The sequence below is a fragment of the Pleurodeles waltl genome, chromosome 10 (genome assembly GCF_031143425.1).
Source record: "Pleurodeles waltl isolate 20211129_DDA chromosome 10, aPleWal1.hap1.20221129, whole genome shotgun sequence".
Taxonomy (NCBI): Eukaryota; Metazoa; Chordata; class Amphibia; order Caudata; family Salamandridae; genus Pleurodeles; species Pleurodeles waltl.
Genome location: NC_090449.1, coordinates 829,936,455 through 829,956,165, shown reverse-complemented (window position 1 = coordinate 829,956,165; position 19,711 = coordinate 829,936,455). Strand labels below are relative to the sequence as shown.

The following is a 19,711-nucleotide window of genomic DNA, read 5'->3' as shown; positions in this document are numbered from 1 at the left end:
TTCTATGCTGGGGGTTTCAGCTTAGCAGTCCTTCTTCTTCTTGTAGGTCGTCAGCAATCTGGTGAGTTGGGTTCAGGGAAGCCCTTAAATACAAGATTTTGGGATGTTACAAAGGTCAGAGGGCAGTAGCCCCCCTGTGCCCACTTTCTTTGGGGAGGGGGCACATTTCTATCCCTATTGGTCCCTGTCCTCCAAACCAAGATGGAGGATTTTGCAGGTAGGAGGTCACTTCTCCTTGTTTTTCTTAAGTTTCCCGCCTAACTGGCTGCCAAAAGTGGGGGCTTGTCCAGGGGGCAGGCATCTCCACTAGCTGTAGTGACCTGGGGCACTGTAACACAAGGCCTGAGCATTTGAGGCTCACCGCCAGGTGTTACAGTTCCTGCGGGGGGAGGTGTGAAGCACCTCCACCCAGAGCAGGCTTTGCTTCTGGCCCCAGAGAGCACAAAGGCCCTCATCCCATGGGGTCAGAAACTTGTCTGCTAGTGGGAGGCAGGCACAGACCAGTCCTACCCTAGAGTACTGAGTTAAAAACAGGGGGCATCTCTAAGATGCCCTCTGTGTGCATTTTTTAATAAATTCCATACTAGCATTAGTGGGGGTTTATTTTGCTGAGAAGTTTGATAACGGACTTCCCAGTATTCAGTGAAACCATTATAGAACTGTGGAGTTTGTAATGACACACTTGCAGACCATATATACTTAATATGGCCAAAGTGCGCTTACAATGTCTATGAATGGACTTAGACACTGTAGGGGCATATTGCTTATGCAGCTATGCCCTGACCTGTGGTATAGTGCACCCTGCCTTAGGGCTGTAAGGCCTGCTAGAGGGGTGACTTATCTATGCCACAGGCAGTGTTTTCTGGGTATGTCACCCTGAGGGGGATGCTATGCCGACTTTGCCTTTTTCTCCCCACCAAATCACAATCTGCAATGGTAGTATGCATGTGTTAGGGGAGGGGTCCCTTAGGGCAGCACAGCACATGCTGCAGCCCTTAGGGACCCTCCCTGGTCACAGGACCCTTGGTACCACTGATACCTTTTACAAGAGACTTATCTGTGTGCCAAAGGTGTGCTAATTGTGGAAACAATGGTATATGTTTAGGGAAAGAACACTGGTGCTGGGGCCTGGTTAGCAGGATCCCAGCACACTCTCAGTCAAGTCAGAATCAATATCAGGCAAAGAGGGGGGATGGGGGTTCCTACATATACCACATACATACAGCTGATGCCTTCAGCTAAGCACCTGGGGCAATGGACAGAATTGGTGGCTAATATTTTATGCATTTTGGTGGGACTAAGGTAGGGTGGTGGAAATAGTTGAATACCTTTCAAATATTTCATCCCTAGAAATTGCTAGTGTGTATGTCGTCATGTTTTCCCATTTATTGTCTTTAGTGTCTCTCCGAAGGCTTTCTCCTTCTTAATTATCTGCTTGGTAAGGGACTGTTATGTGGAATCTAGAAATATCCAATATAGATTTGAAACTATCTTATTTCCTTCCCCCAATGTCAATATCACCTGCAACACCTTGGTCTCAGGCCCCCCTTGTCCCATGTCTTTGTGGATCAGTTGGTCATAAATAGGATATGGCCTGTGTAAATCACATAGGGCCTCATTATGAGTTCGCCAGACGGTTTTGCCAGTCTGCCAAAGTTCTGACGGGGAGGTTGCTGCCATTGTGGCTACCTCTCCGCCAGGCCCATTATGAGTTTCCCGCTAGGTCAGCAGGCGGAAATCTGAGTTTCCGCCCGCTGACCTAGTGGGAAACTGCCTACAGCATTGTGTCCGGCTTGTAATCGAGCCAGCGGCAGGGCTGTAGGTTGCAGGGCACACCAGCACCCTCGCAATGTCCACTGTCTGCAAAGCAGACAGCGAACATTGAGATGGTGCTGGCCAGGGCTACCCCTGCCCTGCCCATGCCAAATGCATGGGCAGTGCAGAGGGCCCCCTGCACCAGTTCTCCGCCAGCCTTTTTTTGGGGGTGCTACCACCATGAAATCATGGGCGGAGAATGTGGTAGTAATCCCAGGGCAGCGCTACTTGTAGCGCTGCCCTGGCGGATTAGGACCGACACAATTGCCAGACCACTGGGATCTCCCATCATGGCGGTGCTGGTGGTCCAACCGCGGCACGACGTCATAAGACCGCCAGACTCGTAATGAGAGCCATATTGAGTTAATTCTGGCATCCACATCCTTTCCAATGTCACCAGGTATTAAGTCTGGATCTGGATTCCTAAATACTTAAACATATAATATCCATAAGACAATAGAGTAGGATTGTCTGTCATCAGGCTATTGTCATTTGTCTTCCTCAGTGGAAGCAAGCATAATTTATCCCATGAATCTCTGCAGCACGCCTATTCCATCCCTCAATGGAATGTAAGATCCTGGAAATCTAGCAATATCTCTCTCTCTGTGAAAAGAAATTATGTGTTATATACCAGAGATTTCCAGTCCGTTGTCAACTCTATATTGTTTGCAATTGCAAGCCAGTGATTTCCTAGGCACTGAAAACAAAAATGGGGAAAGGGGACTGCCTTGTCTGGTCCTTCTATTAACCTTCTAATTTGGAGGGTGTATGTGTCCAATTTTCACCCTCGCCAGGAGTGGTGAGTAAAGAATGTCTATCCTAATAATATTTGTCAGTCAAATTTAATCTTTTTTAAGACCACAAATAGATAAGCAATGCTTTTCCGAATCTAGTGCCACTACCTATGTAGGTATGTCGTCAACTGGAATACATAACATAATGGGGAAGAGGTGTTTTAAGCTTGGTGATGTAGTAAAGTCAGGAACAAACCTGCTTTGATCTGGTTGCATCAGTGAGGTCAGTTCACATAACATCCTATTCGAAATTACCTCGTACAGGATTTGTAATCGAGATATAAGCACAATAGAAGTCTATAAGAGATTGCCTCTGGTCTGTCCTTTGTTTGTTTGAGGATCACTAATAAAACTGTCTTTATAGATTGTAGTAGCATTCTGGGCCAGACCTAAAAATGATCGCCATGCTCCTGTCTACATTTATTTCTCATATTTGTGCTCTTCAGCAGCACGTGCTGGTGACTGAGCAATTTTTGAATATACTCATGCAGTGCTATCTTCTAGGTTTGTGCATCCTTGTGTTGAATAGTATTGTTATTGCCTCAGATCACTAATGTTTGTTCACTGCTTTTTATGTCGTTTTTATGGTCTGGCTTGACCGCACAGCTGTCACCAGACAATTATATCATAAAACCAGGAGATAGGCTTTGGCTCTGCCCACATTTTGGGAGCCCAGTAGTATGTTTTGATTGGGTAGAAATTGTGTGCTCCCATAATAAAATTCAGGCTCTCCACACAGTTTTGATCATTGTGTTTATTTATCCAGCTGCCTGAGGTTGAACTTTCAAGGACACACACATCTAATTAAATTGTATTAGATAACCAGCTAATTTGTGGTGTGTTTCGCTGCAAAAGCACAGATGGGAGGAGAGCAGTCATTAACCTACATTGAGTTTTAGGTCTGGCTTCCCAGTGAAACTGTCACCAGACCTTTTAACCTACACCAATATTATTGTACAACTCTTTGCTTCTACACATATACATTCCCACACTAGCAGCTTATAATAATTAACCATTTACCATTTATTTATTTAATTGTTGTCAGCCTATCCGGCCATAACAATAATACACAATAAATATCAATCCATCACACGCAATAAAATCACATTAAATAAAACATTGTAAGAAAGAAAAACTATACTTGAGTTTTTGATTTTACGTGGCCCTAGGTGAATCCAATATGCCCTGCAATATCATAAAACTTGATTATTAGCCATAATTGGCATAAGACTCTTTACTTATTCTAAAAACATTATAGATCTAAAATTTAAATATCCTATTCTTGCACTAATCATTTGGGTTCTTGCGATACCTGCCAGCAGTATAATAATAACCCAGGACCTTGCCTGGTTTAATCAGCAACCTTCAGCGATGTCTCATACTAATGATAGCTAGGATAACACAAGTAATTATACTTAGGCCAACTGTGAGTACATTGATGAACGTAACTTCCACGCTTCCAATATATAAGTTGAAACCTTCGCCACAATATGTTTCTCATCTGATCGCATACAAAGCACTTCCGCCTCATTACATTTCCTGATCCCGTATGATCTAAAAAGCGGACGTAAGTACAATTTGCGGAGTTTAAGCGTAAAATGACATAATAAAAGGAAGTGGGATAATGTTTCTTGGCCACCATGAAGGCAAGGACAGCATTCTGATCCGCACTGTGAGACGGCTTGCCATCTGTTAGTCACCGGCATCACTGGTAATGTACCCATACGAAATTTAAAATAGAGAGCCCTTTTTTCTTCCGGATAGATGCAGTCTATGAAAATTGCTGGTTTAAGCTCTTGGTTGAGCAAAATGTACCTCTTGAGTAAAGGGCTAAGTGTCTCACACATACTCTGAGTCTTTTGGTCCCAGTATGCCTTTTTAATGACAGATAAACTGGGCTTTCTGATTTTCCCTGGATGAAGCCAGAGGTCTTCTTGGCCAATGGCAACCAGGGTAGTTGAGATGTGTTTAAACCAAGGCAATTTTCGGTAATTTTGTAGCTTCATGATGTCCATGAGTGTATCTCTGTATGGTTTGAGTTCCTCTTTTGCCCAGATACGGATCCAATATCTTATCGGGGCCAGTGCAATGTAATCCTCGACCTTTCTCATTTGTAAATCAGTTCTCAACGCATTCATTGGTGCGGCAGTGCCTAAACAAAGTAATCGGCGTAGGAAATTATTCTCAGTTACTTGTATTAATGGGGTCTTTCTAAATCCCCAAATCTCTGCGCTGTAAAGTGCTGCCGTCCTTGCTTTGGTTTTATAAGCAAGCAGTGCAGAACTCACAGAATGGTTGCCTGTGGCTTTAGCAAATCTAAGTACCGCTCCGGCGTGCTGGGCCAAGGAGATGTTACTTTTGTAGATTTGTGATTTCCATGTCTGTTTTTCGTCCAGTCTGCAACCCAGGTAGTCATAGGTGGTCACTCGAGCCAAGGGCTTGTTGTTTACCCTGAAGGTCGAATGCATCGTTTGTTTTGGGTTGAGAATCATAAACTTTGTTTTCTCCTCATTAATTACCATGCTCCTTGAGGTGCAAAATGATTCGAAACCCCTAAGTAGACGATGCATTGCTATCTCTGTTCTTGCCAGTAATACAGCGTCGTCAGCAAAAAGCAGGATAGGTATACTTTCATTGGCTAGTTTTGGCACATCCAGATTTAATTCCCTCAGATCTTGGCTTACTTTATTTATATAACAGTTAAACAAGGTTGGGGCCAAAACACATCCTTGTTTTACGCCACGCTGGATTGGAATTTCTGCTGTATAATCATTTCTAGTGGAATATCTAACCCTGGCAGTATTCCCTGTGTGCAGTAGAATTAACAGCCTTAGAATTTTCCCCTGTATGCCCATTTCTGACAATAACTGCCATAATATTTGGCGATTGACTCTGTCAAAAGCTGTTTGAAGATCCACAAAGACCAGATATAATGCACAATCTTTTAGGGTGGCGTATTTCGCGCAGATCATATTCAGCTTAAAAAGTTGATCTATTGTGCTTTGGCCTCTCCTAAAACCAGCTTGGTGTGTCGATATTAAATCTCCATCCTCCAGCCATTGATCTAAACGCAGCTGGATCAATTTGGCGAAGATTTTTCCAACACTGTCAAGCAGTGAGATAGGCCTATAGTTGCACACCAAGTCCCGAGGTCCTTTTTTGTGAATTGGGACAATTATTGATTTCTTCCAAGAGGTCGGAATTACCTCGTGGTGCCAAATACTGTTGAATATGCGTGTTAGAGCAGGCAGCCATAACGTTAACTGATTACGATAAACGTCTGAAGGTATGCCGTCTGGGCCTGCAGCCTTATACGGTTTTTGAAGGAGAATAACTTGTTTAATCTCTTTCTCGCTGAATTCCGGTGTCAGCTCCATTGCACGAGGGATAGAATGGGTTGCTTGCATGGCATTTGTGCCAAGGAGTTCGTTTGGGACTAATTCATTCTGGGTTCCATTTGACGATCTAATAAACCTTTTTGATGATGCTACATAGGTCGTTTGAAGTGGAACTCCCTTGTTTGATCTTTGGTTACTACCTTCCAGTCCTTGGATGAGGCTGGTTGAGTTATTCATACTCCGGGATGCCGTCTTGGCCTCTTCCTGGTACAAGGCGGTAAAATGCTCTACCCAGAGTTGTGGGTTGATATTCAATTCTAGGTTCTTCGAAGGGCCTTCGCATCCCCATCTGACTACCTCCCAAAACTTTTTGCAGTTTCCTGCCGATATTGCCTGCAGGAGGGATTTCCAGAGCTTATGTGGAAATGTCTTCCTTTTATATCTTAGTAATTTTTTGTACTGTTGCCTGCATTCATAAAAGTATTGCTCATTATGGTTGTTCAGATGGCGATTCTTTAGTGCTTGCGATAGTGTCTTTTTTAGTTTCAAACACTCTTCATCGAACCAGCCCTCCATCGTATTAGGGTTAGTTTGGGGATGCTTAGTTCTTTCCTTTGTTGTTTGTAGTAGCAAGTTGTTAAAATTATCCAGTAGGGGTAAAGCTTCATTAACTGGTAGGTTTAATAATGTACTAAGTGATAGGAACCAGGTTTGACTAGGTACACTCAAATAGGGTTCGTCCACGTTCGACCTTAGTATGTTTTTCCTATTTGGTCTCATGGTTATTGCTAAGCAATTTCCGTTTAGTGGAAACTCAACCTTCCCCAGGCTTGCGTCCGGATGGATTATCTCCATTAGCAATGGGTCGTGGTCACTCTCGATCCTGTCCCTTATTTCCATATCGATAACATAATGCCAGGCTTCGATGTTTATTGCCATATAGTCAATTATGCTGTGTCTTTTTCCAGTTCGAAAGGTAGATTTAAAAGTTCTGTCTGAGTTGGTTCTTCCGTTTACTGTGCGAATTCCGCCTTCTATTAGTACTTCAAAGATTAGTTCCCCTTTTTTGGAATCTTGGCAATGTTGGATGAGGGGCGTTGGAATATTCCAGGCGTGATCTTCCTCTACTACTTGTTCATCCCAAAGAATAGAATGGGGTTTAGTGTTAAAATCGCCACATATTAGAAGAAGGGTTTTACAAAACTGAGGGGGACGGTTATTCGCGTGACCTAGTGTTGGGTTCCTCCAACCCTTAGATCTTTTATTTGAGATATGATCTTCGAGGAGCCGCACACCAGGCATGACTTGGGCCCGGCTAACGGGAGGGAGGTACACGTTTACTATTTCAAGTGACCACTCCTCATGTTTTACTGCAAGCGTCTGGATTTCCTTGCTTAATATGGCATGGGTTACAGCTGAGTTTCCCAATAGTGAAGTTCTGATCCAAGTGGTCAGACCTCCCGATGGTCTTCCTTTTTTTTGTTTGATAGCAGGTATGTAAAAAGTGGAAAACCCGTCTAGGTCAATGACGTTGGTAGACCAAGTTTCTTGGAAGCAGCTGATGTCTTGCTGTTTAATAAATTCAACCCAATCCTTATCTTCCATTTTGCTTTTTAGGCCTGCAATGTTCCAGCTTAAGATTTTTAATGTGGGACTAGTTCTATTTTTTATATTTGAGCTACCCATTTGTTGCTACAAATTTCTAGATGGTTGCTCTTCATCATTCTGCAACTGTGGGGGATTGCCCCTGCTGTTTCTAGGGGAGTTAACAGACAGGCAGAACCTCATATTACTCAGGTTTATTCGTTCAGGGAGTTGTTGTTTGGAACTAATTGCTCCCTGTAGTATCGAACCAGAATTGCCTTCTGCCTCTTGCCTGCCCGACACATTTTGCTTTGGAGCTTTTTCAAGAAATATTGTTGGATATGGTTCCTTTTGTGGAATAGCAGTAGATATTCCCCATGTCTTCATCATGTTAGAACATTTTAGAATCTGTTCTACTATCCAAGGTGAAGCCCAGACTGTTTCTGTTGATTCCCCGTTCTCCGATTCTTTCCTTTGCATAAATCTTACTGAGAGGAGGTCTTTAGTTGTTACGTTCTGCAGAGCTGGCAAAGAATTGACCAAATGTAGGATGTTAGTCCTATTTAGAATGTCATGACTTCCTCTTGAGGAGTACTCGGGAATAAATGTAATTGTGGCGTCAGGCTCTTTAATTATTTCAGTGCGAATCTTGGTTTGCCCGACACCTCCCTGTGACCATCTTCCTTGAGGTTGATTATCTTCCTTTGCTTTATTGTAAATAGTAGCTGCCCAACTAGTCAATGTTCGTTCTACCTGGCCTTTTTCCCTCCCGAGTTGCAACTCTTTGTTCCTAAGTTCATCGTAAGGTTGCCTTTGTGGAGGCCAATTATCCTTTTTTCCTTTAGTTTCCAAGTCAAGCACTGGACGCGGTGGAGCAGGTGGATCAGTAACCCACCCTGGCTGGCTACTAAAGTTGTGGTTTCCAGAGCTAGCCTGAGAGCAGTATTTTACTTTTGACCGAGGTGCGGGAACCGGGGCTATTGTATTATCCACGCACATGGTTTTTCTTGTACTTTGTTCGCTTCTTGTGCATTCTGGGCTCTCTGCCCTTCCGTTTTCACTTTTGCTATTTTCTTGTTCTACCCCCTCGATGATAAAGTTCAGAGACTGCTGACGTTTTCCATTATGGACTCCTACTGTATTTGGATAATGCGCCTGAATTGAGTGTTCTCTTTTTATGGCTGGGAGGTGCTTATCAATGCCGGTACTTGATTTTGTTGTCTCTGGGCTCCGTTTATGTTGTCCATTGACTAAGAGATTGTTTGCCTCATTGATCCCGTGATTTGAACCTGAGTCTTTTTCTGGTCTATTTCCTTTGTCTAAGTCGTACCCAGATGCTTGGTAGCCCCTAGGGCCAATGGGGATTCGGTTTATATGAGAATGGTGGGTGCAGCTTTTATCGCACAATAATCCAGGATTTTTATTTATAAAACTAATATCTTTGTCAGTTGGTTTCTCGAGACTCTCGGGCTTGATGCACTGATCTTTAGGCTGCTGTTGAGTAAACTCATCGCCTGTGTTCCTGATCTGCCCTGTTGGGCTTGCCTGTTTCGGCATATTTAAAGCCTTTTTTGCTGATACTTTGTTGTTTCCTCTAGCTTTTTTCCATGTGTATTTCCGTCTACCTGTTTGTTGATGCCCTTTACTCAGAGTCCTTTTTTCTACTGTATTTGAGATTTCGATTGCAGATACAGGACTTTTGTTGATTCTCTCCGTCTTGTCTATGTGGGTTTTTGCGTCTGGGCACTCGTCTCGTCCCGTGCCAAAGGGCCCTTCTTTGTCTTCACTATCTATTGGTCTTTCAGTTACTCTAGATTCTGTTTTTGCTGACTCGTGATTACACGCCTGTGTGTTATTGAGACTAGATTTGCAATCTTCGATTATGTCTTTGATTACTTTCGGAACTTCCAGTAATTTTTCCAGCAGTGGGCCACAAACTTGCCTGTCCATCATGTCCATTTTTTCAGCCACTGCCTGGTGCAACAGATTTTCCCTTATTACACCCTCTACTAAGGCCATCCTATGATCTATGGTCTGTAATGAGTTAGTAAATTGTTTAGTTAGCTCAAGTTGATCATCAAATTTTTGAGACTGGACCATGATCGTTGTTGCAATTGAGTCCAATGTTGTGCATATAACTTTCATGATGCTTAAAATTGGTTGATCTAATGAGGTATCGTCTCTATTTCCCCAGGTTTGCTCACTTTGCTCATTATTTGTCTGGCCTTCTGAGTTCTTATCGTCCTCTCCTCTATGACCTAGCATTATGCTGCCTTCCAAGAGGTTTAAATCTTCCAATGTTATACTGTTTAATTGGGGCTCTATACTACCAATTACGAAGTTGTCAGGCGAGGAGAGCTCCAGACTAAAAGAACTATGATCAAATCTGCTCAACGTTAGGTTCGTTTTTACAGTTTGGCTCCCATGGTGAAGCTGTGGTGTTGAGAGCTTATGTGAATATTTCTGCAATGATTGTTCTGTTTCAGGCCCCTTTGCATTTTGAAGGACCGTAGGTTCTAGTTTTGGATGAAGTAAAGGGAATATCAGTGGAGAGCTCCCAGAATGTAGTGGTCCCATTTGGGCTTCCGGATGAGGTGATTCATTACTTTTTCTTTTTCTTTGTCTTTGTTCTTCCGAGAAACTGCCCCTTTCTGGGGAACTTTCTGGGGAACTAATTGACCCCACTTTGCTACCCACAAAAGAGTTGTTCGTTCCACAGGGTGGTCGTGATGATCGGGCAGATCGCTGCTGGGATGAACAGGAATCCTGATGCCCAGTCTCTAAGAGCTCCAGCTCGCCCTCCACATTATTGTCACCTTTTTCCCCTGATGGCTGTGATGGGAGGTCGCAAGCTTTAAAGGTTTGCTTCTGCAGCCAATCAGAATTTAGATTTATATGGTTGTAGTAGTTGGTAATAGTATTTATCTTTGATTTAATTTCCCTTGCTCCCCTGGCCCCACCTGAGCCCAGGTGCGCCGGTATATACTGCTGTTTCCTATGCAGAGGGCTAACAGGGCCCCCCACCGTTTCACCTGCATTCAGTGATACATGCCCCATATCATCAGAGTCGATATGGACTAGACGCATAGACAGCATAGACCCTGGTGCCGTTTCGGGTGTCCCTCCTGGTTTGCTTTCATCATTGGGAATCCCATTATGGGCGTCCTCTGCTGCTGCGGCCTCTGCTGTGACCACTCCTTGGGTTATAAATTCCCCTTGGGATAATTTAGTGGCTCTAGGGTCCAGGTCTTGCCCCAGATCTTGTAAGCTGTTGGGTTCCTGCTCTGGTCTTTGGGATTTTACTGGATAACTGAGTGCCTCGTTGGCCTCTCTGGCTTTCTTTATTTTCCCTCTTGTTCCAACCATTTTTGAAGTCTTACTGTTTGAATGGATCAGCAACTTCAACAAATTTCCGGGATCTGTAGGACGTTTCTCTAGAATGTAGAGCTTGACTTTGCTTTGCTGTGTGGTGACGCACAGTATGCACAGTACGCCGTACAAAAAGCGTGATGTTCGAATGATATCTGTCCCTCTAGTGCAGTTTAATATGTCAATTAATGGCCTCCTCTGGTTCTCTGGTTCTCTCTATCTGGCCCCTTCTGATCCTCTCTGTCTCTGTTGTAAAGGCGTCTACTTACGCCTACTTGCGCTACTTATGCGTTGCTTATGCACTGCTTATGCATTACTTTATGCGCTACTTTATGTGGCCCACTCTCGATCCACTCACGGCCACGACACTGGCCACAGGAGCCACTTAGGTCACTTAGGTCGCTTAAGTCACTTAGGTCAGGTAATTTCCTTAGGTCAGGTCAGGTCAGAGAAACTAAATATGGCTAGGTGCCGCTGTGGTGGCTACGGTGGCTGAAAACAACGGATACCCTCCTTGGCTCACCTCCTTGGCTCACCTCCTTGGCTCACCTAGTCCATATGGTAGCAGGGTAGGGCGGCAACCCCAAACTCTCCTCCGGTGCCCCTCTGGTGCCCCTCTGGTACTCCTCTGGAACTCCTCTGGTGCTCCTCTGGTGCTCTGGTGCTCTGGGACTCTGGGACTCCGGTACTCCTCTGGTGCTCTTTCTGGCTTCTGGCTTTTCCTTGTGCCCAGACCACACCGTAGTCCGCACCGTTACAGCGAACCGGCGCAACTGAAGGCCCCCAGAGGCGCTGGTGAAGAAACAGGCAGCAGTCCTGGTCACGCCTGCCTGCTCACGGAAGCTCACGGAAAACTGCTCTCCCCGAGCCAGCAGCTACAGCCCCCGGACCATGCACCTCGGAGCGGAGCAGCAGCCCCCGACTGCGCCCGCCACAGAAGCAGCTCACCCGGCTTTTCCGGCTTCCCGAGCTGTTTTCCGCGGCTGTTTTCCCCTGCTAGCAGCGGCAGACACCGGCTAGCGGCGGCGGCAGCAGCAAACCGTGTGCCGGACGTGCACCTCGCACTCGCACTCGTGGTGAGCAGCCGCGACGCGAGCCACCCGGCACCAGCGTCGACCAGCGTCGTGTGTCGAACTCCTCTCTCCTCCTCTCTCGTCTCGATTGTGCAGGACAAACCGTCCACACTAAACCGCCAATTAACATTACCATACAACATTCTTTTAAAGCCAGAACTATTAACCTCTTATGTCTTCCTGCCACTGACCTTTTATTCTCCACTCATCATAAAACTAGACCTGGCAGAACAATGATGATTCTTCACATAGACACCATTGGCATGATGAATGATTGAATATGTATTACGTACATTGTTACTCCAAGTATATGCCAGATTCTGGCTTGAGCTAAACTATCAGCGAGCTGTCCTGTCTAAAAGTAGAAGCCAGGTTTTAAAAGTTTTTCTAAATAAAGTTTTTTTCTTGAAGAATCAGTGAGGTGTGAGTCTGTTCCATGTTCGAGCTATGAGAAATAAGAAGGAGCAGACACCCACTCTAGTCTTCGTAAACCATGGAACTATTAACTCAAGGGCAAATCCAGATCACAGCAGCCTAGAAGGGTAATACAGCCTAAATTCAGCTTGTGAATTGTCAAGTTCTTTCCAGTAGACTTCACAGTAGTAGAGACATTTGAATACTGATCTTTTGACTATTGAGAAAAATCGCAAGGCTAAAAAAAAAGCGCAGTTGTGATTTCTGAAGCGAAAGCAGAGAATATGATGTGATGCAGCTGTTTGTACTAATTGCAAAGAAGCCAAAAGTTTTGGAGATTCTAAATTTTGAAAACTGACGTAATCCTTGTACATATGTATTGTGGTATTGATTACCAAACAGGTTCAAGGATGAAGAGGGCAGACCTTGTGCAGCATTCTTATGTAGGAAAAACAGGACAATCTAACCATTTTGATTTGGGTTGCCAGAGAAAGCGCTTGGTGATGGCTTTCACTTCTGGTATGATGATGCCATTGCATAATGGTGGGCATTTTTAGCTTATTGTGGAATTCATGGCATGATGTTGTTTTGGCATAATATTAGCTCAATCATAATGGTGTTAACTCTTGGCATACATTGAGCATTCTTGCCATGATAGTATTCACCTATAGCTAAAGCTGGCCCTGCCATCATGTTAGTAATTCTTAGCATATACTGGCTATACTTGGTATTATGGTGCCCACACCTGGCATAATGCTGACCTTGGCATTTATAGCATGAAGTTGAGCATGTCTGGATAATGCTGGTCCCTGAATCATTGTGGCATTTATTGAGCGTCCGAGGAAGCGTGCTGAGCGCGTGAAGAAATGGCAGTGCAAGAGCCAGCACGAGCAGGAACAGAAGGTTAGTGGCAACAACGGCCACAGAATCACAATTATACAGCCAGCAGCAAATAAAACTGGTATGCGGGCAGTATCACGCACCTGTAAGTGATCTTAAAATCACGAACGATGTGGCGTGCGATAAAACAGCGCCTGTGACTCTCGACGGTAACGGCTAATGGCTCTGCCCACGCAGTCATCGAGCAATGGACAACCCCACTTCTGGTACCAAAATGTGGTGGTGGGGCAAAGAAAGAAGATGCATCCTCCAATACATTCTGGAAGAAGGTTTATTGCTTTCAGGAAAAGTACAGGAACATGGAGAGTCACGGCTAAACGCCGGTCCAGGTGAGAGGTTCAGAATAACTGCCCCTCACCCGGCAAACAAAAGAAAACATTCTCTAAACGAATTGGAACGGGACTGCATCAGAGGAAAGAATTCCCTGATGCAACCTCATTCCATAAAGATTAAAGCATACACTACATCATCTCCCTTTCTTAACAAAATTAACTACGGTCATAGTCCAACAGTTTTTTAGGCAACTTAGAAACTCTTTTAGTAGCAACAGCATCCTGTGAAAATAATGCATCAGATATGTGTTCCAACCTGTTTTTATTCCACCAACCTTTACCTGTTAAAAGAACAGCACTGTTAGAGACACGCTCAATCCTCAAAGGAGGCGAGAACTGAGACATCCCCTTGGTAACCTTGTAAGGTTTTTTGATGAGTACCCATTGCCCCACATCAAAGTGGTTCTCATTGACATGTTAATGATAATCGTGATCGTGTTTTCACATAGAGTATTATTGGGCTGTCAGTGCACATATTACTAAGGGGCACAGTTCACACATTCCATATTATCAAGTGTCGCCTATGGCAGAAAAGCATTAACCTTGTTTACTGAAGGGCTAATTCACAAATCCATTTATGAGTATGAGAAGTGGTACTACAAGAGGCCTACTTCATGTTCTCATAAATGCACTACAATACTTTGTGCATCAAGACAGCATAATTGGGATTGTACTGTCACTAGCACACTTTTCTTTACTATATCAAGAACAAATACATAACAATCAAATCACAAAATGTATTTGCAGCCTTTCAGCATACATAGATTTATATTGTTATCTATCCAGCTATCTATCTGTCTGTCTGCCTATCTATCTATCTATCTATCTATCTATCTATCTATCTATCTATCTATCTATCTATCTATCTATCTATTTGTAAAATAAAATGCACAAACCTCTCATGCTCATTATACCTCTTTCACATATCCACACATCAGCAATTGTCTGCAAAAGCTGCACTGTAGGCTTCATCAATCGCTATTCTATGACTGCCCTGGGCTCAATTCCTGAACTGCAATTTGAAAGTTTACAAAAGTTAGAATCCTTAACAAATTATCATCATAGTAGCTTTCAGATTTTGAGCCTTTCATTCAAGAGACTGACAACCTTTTTGATTATGATTCTAAAAGATCAAGTGTTCTTTCCTCTTTTGATTTAGATCCGTTCTAGATTTGCAAGACGGATTCAGACAAAAGTTGATGATCTTCTACAGCAGATGGAAGAAGGACTAAAAACAGCCGATCCTCACGACTGCTCTGCATACACTGGCTACACAGGTGAAGTTCTGAATATATATTAGGATCACAGACTACATGTACACTGTGCCCTTTAAAATACTCTCACTTGTCCCTTAAGCGCAGGGGTTGGTGGGACAACAGTGTATGAGTGTGTGGTATACAAATATTTCTCTTTAAAAACCTTGCTTGAAGAGAAGAAATGATTATGATCCAAAACATAATAAAAACTACAAACGTTTTCCAGGCATTGAGAGCTATGCAACAATAGCCACCCTCTTTCTTAGTCTGCTCATGATCTTGCACACAATGTCACAGATGATTAGACATTACATAATTGATAAAATTACTAGGGTGCAACTTTAGGGTTGTGCTGATTCTTCGGTGCAGAAGTACTTTAGAGCTTTGTTAACAATGTATGCACACATGATTTTAAATTTGTACTTTATTTATTGTTACTACTCTTTCCTGGCAGGGAAAGTATTTTACATTATTAGGACTAATTTTCATGGCATAAATAAGATATCGGCAAAAATGTTTTGGCTGACCAGCTCCCTCGCATCAATTAGTGGGTAGAAATTTTGCTGGTTATTAATGTATTTGGGTACACAAGTGAGGTGATTGACCATACAACTTTATGTGTGATTGTCACTCAGTAAGTGATTGACCGACTGAAGCATTACTAAATTACTGAAGAAATGAGTTGCTTACTATTGATCTAGTATGAGTTAGTACGTATCACTGATTAAGTGTCTGACTTAGCAGTTAAGTTTCTTAATTATGTGAATTGCTCTTTAAGTAAGCTGTCCTAAATCCCATTGAATGTGTCGGCGCTTTCTACTCAAAGGGCCAATGAGAAGATTGGGCTATGTGAATCCCATTCAATTCGAGTTGGATTTGTAAAGTGCGGCTAATCAACCATGAGTATATCCAAGGGTAGGTATCTGTTGCTGCCAGGGCTCATTCGAATAAGCAAGTCTTGAGTCGTCTTCTGAATTCCAGCAGGGAGGGTGAGGTCTGTAGGCGAAGTGGGGGTCTGTTCCAAGATTTTGTGGTGAGGTAGGTGAATGAGCGTCCTCTGTTGTTGCTGCAACATATGCGAGCTGTGTGGGCAAGGAAGAGGGAGGCGGAGTGCAGGTGTCTGGACGGCGGTGGAAATTCAGTCAGTGGTTGATGTATTTGGGTCCTTGGTTATGGAAGGCTTTGAAGGCGTGAATCAACATCTTGAAGTGGCATTTCTTCTGCATGGGGAGCCAGTGGAGCTTTCTGAGGTGGGGGTAATGTGGGTCCAGTTGGGGAAGGCGAGGATGAGTCTGGCTGCCGAGTTCTGCATAGTCTTTAGTCTTTTGAGGAGTTATGCGGTGATCCCTGCATAGAGTGAGTTGCCGTAGACCAGTCGGCTGGTGATCAAGGTGTGAGTGATGGTGTGTGTGGAGTTGACAGGGAGCCACTTAAAAATCTTGCGGAGTGCGAGGAAGCAGGAGTAGGAGGGCGAGAGCCCTAAGCAACTAAAGAAAACCTACACAAAACAAGATTCAAAGTCTAAACCGTGAAGGTTTATTTAAAGGTTTATTTAAAATTAAGAAATACAGAAAAACACAACAGACCCTTTTGAAGGCTCCTCTCTGCTCGGAAGTGGGATGTGACACACTCACAGGCAAACAGTGGGCGGAAGCCAGGGAAGCCCTGCACAATGCAGTGGTTACAGCCAGGCTCTGCCTAAAATAGTTGGAATACTTACACAGGACATACCTTACACAATGCAGAATGTGGAGGATGGAAATAATACCATCCCCTACTTGCCTCAGATGTTTTTGCACAGGGCTAAGGCCTTCTCCACACAACATGGAGCTGTCGTACAATACAATCATATTGAGCCAGAGCCTCACCTATATAGACTCGGTTTTGGGATGGAATCTACCATTAGACCCAAAATTGGTCCTCTTATACATTAACACGGACCTGGACAGCACCTGCCACAAATTGACACTGCTCTAATTGAGACTAACTGTAGCAAAGCATGGCAACCCCGACACTAGAAAGACAATCAGCCACCATCCCTGGAGGAGTGGCGAATGGCTTAGATTATTGTATGAGTATGGAGAAACCAGTGTGCTGCCCCCAAAACATGAAAATATGGGGAAAGATGGCAGAATTTTCAGGCGGCTTGTATTACTATGGGGACAACTAGAGCGGCAATATTGGAGATGGAAATCTGCATCTACAAAGACTAGCCGCCTATTGCCCCATGCAATAAGGTACTGACTTATTCCTGTCTCAAAGGAAGACAAGAGAGACTTTGGCAGGGGTGTGTGGAAACATGAACAAGGGAAGGTTGCAGTGTTATGCGTCTTGGTTCTTTTTCTGGCACTGCAGTCCGGACATTGTCATGTAATGTTATTTACTAATGTCTGCTACTCAAAATGCAACAAAAATATGTTTAAAATCAACTAGTATTACAAAAGGCAAAAGATTAGTAAGGAAATGTAATAATTCATAAAATTCCTCAGTATAGAGTCAAATAGCAAAAAGTCATTGGAACTGCTCAGTAAGAATAAGGCTAAAGCGCTCTCAAACATTTTTTGTATATGTGCTGATTAAAGAAAGAATAGCTGAAATACACCCTGTAACTCTGCATTATTTGAACATTTCTGAGCTGTCCTCTACGATGATGTGCAACAGTCCTGATTGTATAACCAAATGGTGTATCAACGTGTGGATGCCCACAGCTGATAAATATTGGAGTGTGTACAAAAGGCGTATGTGCGCGGTAAGACTTTTGCCAACAATTGCGTTACGTACAGCCTTGGAGCTTCTGACATATGATTATTTCACAAAGAAGGGTTTAGTATTGTCGGGCCTTGAGCTGTACGAACTTACGAATGCTGTCAGTATCCTGTGTATTGTGTACAAAGCTATAGGAGGGGTGAGAGGGACGTTGTGTCTAGAGCTATGGGGCATACATTGAGAGTATTCTTAATTACAACAGCGATGCCCTGGACACGCAGCTTTCAGCAGGGCTCTTCTACAAAGATACTTACAGTAGTTTTGAAGCTACTGATCTGGCCGGTCTCAATCAGGGTTTTGTAAAAAGAGCGAGCTTTGCCGCCAGCAGCAGGCAGTTCGACCTCCTAGGCCGCATACACTTGGACCTTTTCTATCAAGATAAACTATTCATCAATGGCATCAATCTTAAGATCAAACTAACCCGTAACAAGGACTCATTCTGTCTCATCAGTGTGGATGCAGAACAGTATAAACTAATTATACTGTCCGCCAGTTTGTTTGTAAAGAGAGTGAAAGTGTCACCAAGCGTCAGACTGGCTCACGCCGAGGCCTTACAACTATTGAACGCCAAGTACGCTGTGGAAAGAGTACCTTGAAAATATACAGCATTCCAACCGGTACCAGATTAACACAGCAACAAAACTTATTTCTGGGACAGCTACCGAAACATATTATTATAGGGTTTGTGGACAATACAGCTTTTAGTGGTCAGTATACCTCAAACCCATTCAATTTCAAACACTACGACATCAACTACGCTGCACTGGTACACGAGGTGGCTGTGATTCCTGCGAAACCGTATACACCCAGTTTTGGAACATCAAATTTTATCAGGGAATATCTTGGACAGGTGTCAATAACAGGAAACCATCTGAGGGACTCAGGGGTCGTCGTATCAAGAGAAGGATATGGTGGCGGCTACACGCTGTTCACTTTCGATCTGACGCCCAACATGGAGAAAGGTGATCATTATAATCTGATAAAAAATTGAAATCTAAAATCTGAAATACGTTTTAGTTAACCCTTGGCTACCAATGTGAACATGATTGTATTTGCAGTGTTCAACAGCATCATCCAGGTGAACCACGCCTGGCAAATCATGTTTGATTATCTTTAAAATATTGTACAATGGACACCCTTGCAGATATGTGAGCTCTTAAGGTGGCATAAATACGCAAGGAAATACTTTTTAGATGTTTTTCCGAGCGACGGGCTACCTGAGAAAGCTGGTGTAGGAAGACTGCACTCGCTAGTCTTTAACACAGATCCGCATTACAAGGATGAAACACACTGGGTGAGAATGTTTTTTGATATTGATAAGTTTACAGTGTTTGACAGTTCAGCGGCACTCCCCAGCATACCATCTATACAAAACCCATATTCAAATATATTTAAAAAGCTGCTGGTAGGGTCGAGTATAAGATACGGGTGCAGGGTTCTTTATCAGTCACATGCGGGGAACGCTGTATATATTTTATTAGTAAAATGTCTGAGGGTATGACGTTTAGAAATTTTCTAAATCTATATTCATGCTATCTAGTATATAACGACCGTATGGTTGTGAAGTATGTAAAAGAAAATGCAGGGTCTATGGTGACCGTTGTTAAAACAGAATACGATGTTTGTCAAAAGTGTAAGGCCGTGTAATGCTTATATGCGTACAGCTATAATTGTCTACAATAAAAGAATTTAAACTCGAAATCAGACTATACATTTTCATTGTTCTGACGGGAATCACACATTAAAAAGACAACAGAAAAGTGGTGAAATGGTTAAAAAGTGTTTATTACATATACTTTTAGTACAAGCATTAATCAACCAAACATACTAAAGAAAATAAATGATGAAAGAAACCAATAAATACATTAATCGGTGCATACTATACACACAGACAGTGTAAAACGTACATAGGTTCAAAAAGTAGAAGTATCAAACATATAACCAAGTGTTCCTTCTGGACGATGTCTTTTTAGGCTCTAAAGGAATAGGTGTTGTATTCCATGAGGGGGATAGCCGGGGGATAAGCGGGGCCTCGGGCACTGTAGAGCCTGGTTTAAAAACAATATGCAT

At 43.3% G+C, this 19,711-nt stretch overlaps 1 protein-coding gene across 2 annotated transcripts in view; it reads left to right on the top strand.

The window, feature by feature from the left end:
* LANCL2 (LanC like glutathione S-transferase 2) overlaps nt 1-19,711 on the top strand; it is a 233,752-nt gene that overhangs the window by 26,491 nt on the left and 187,550 nt on the right. For both annotated transcript variants that reach the window (XM_069211503.1, XM_069211502.1), the window contains exon 2: nt 14,779-14,896. In XM_069211503.1, the coding sequence (XP_069067604.1) occupies nt 14,779-14,896 (118 nt within the window). The remainder of the gene's footprint in view (nt 1-14,778; nt 14,897-19,711) is intronic.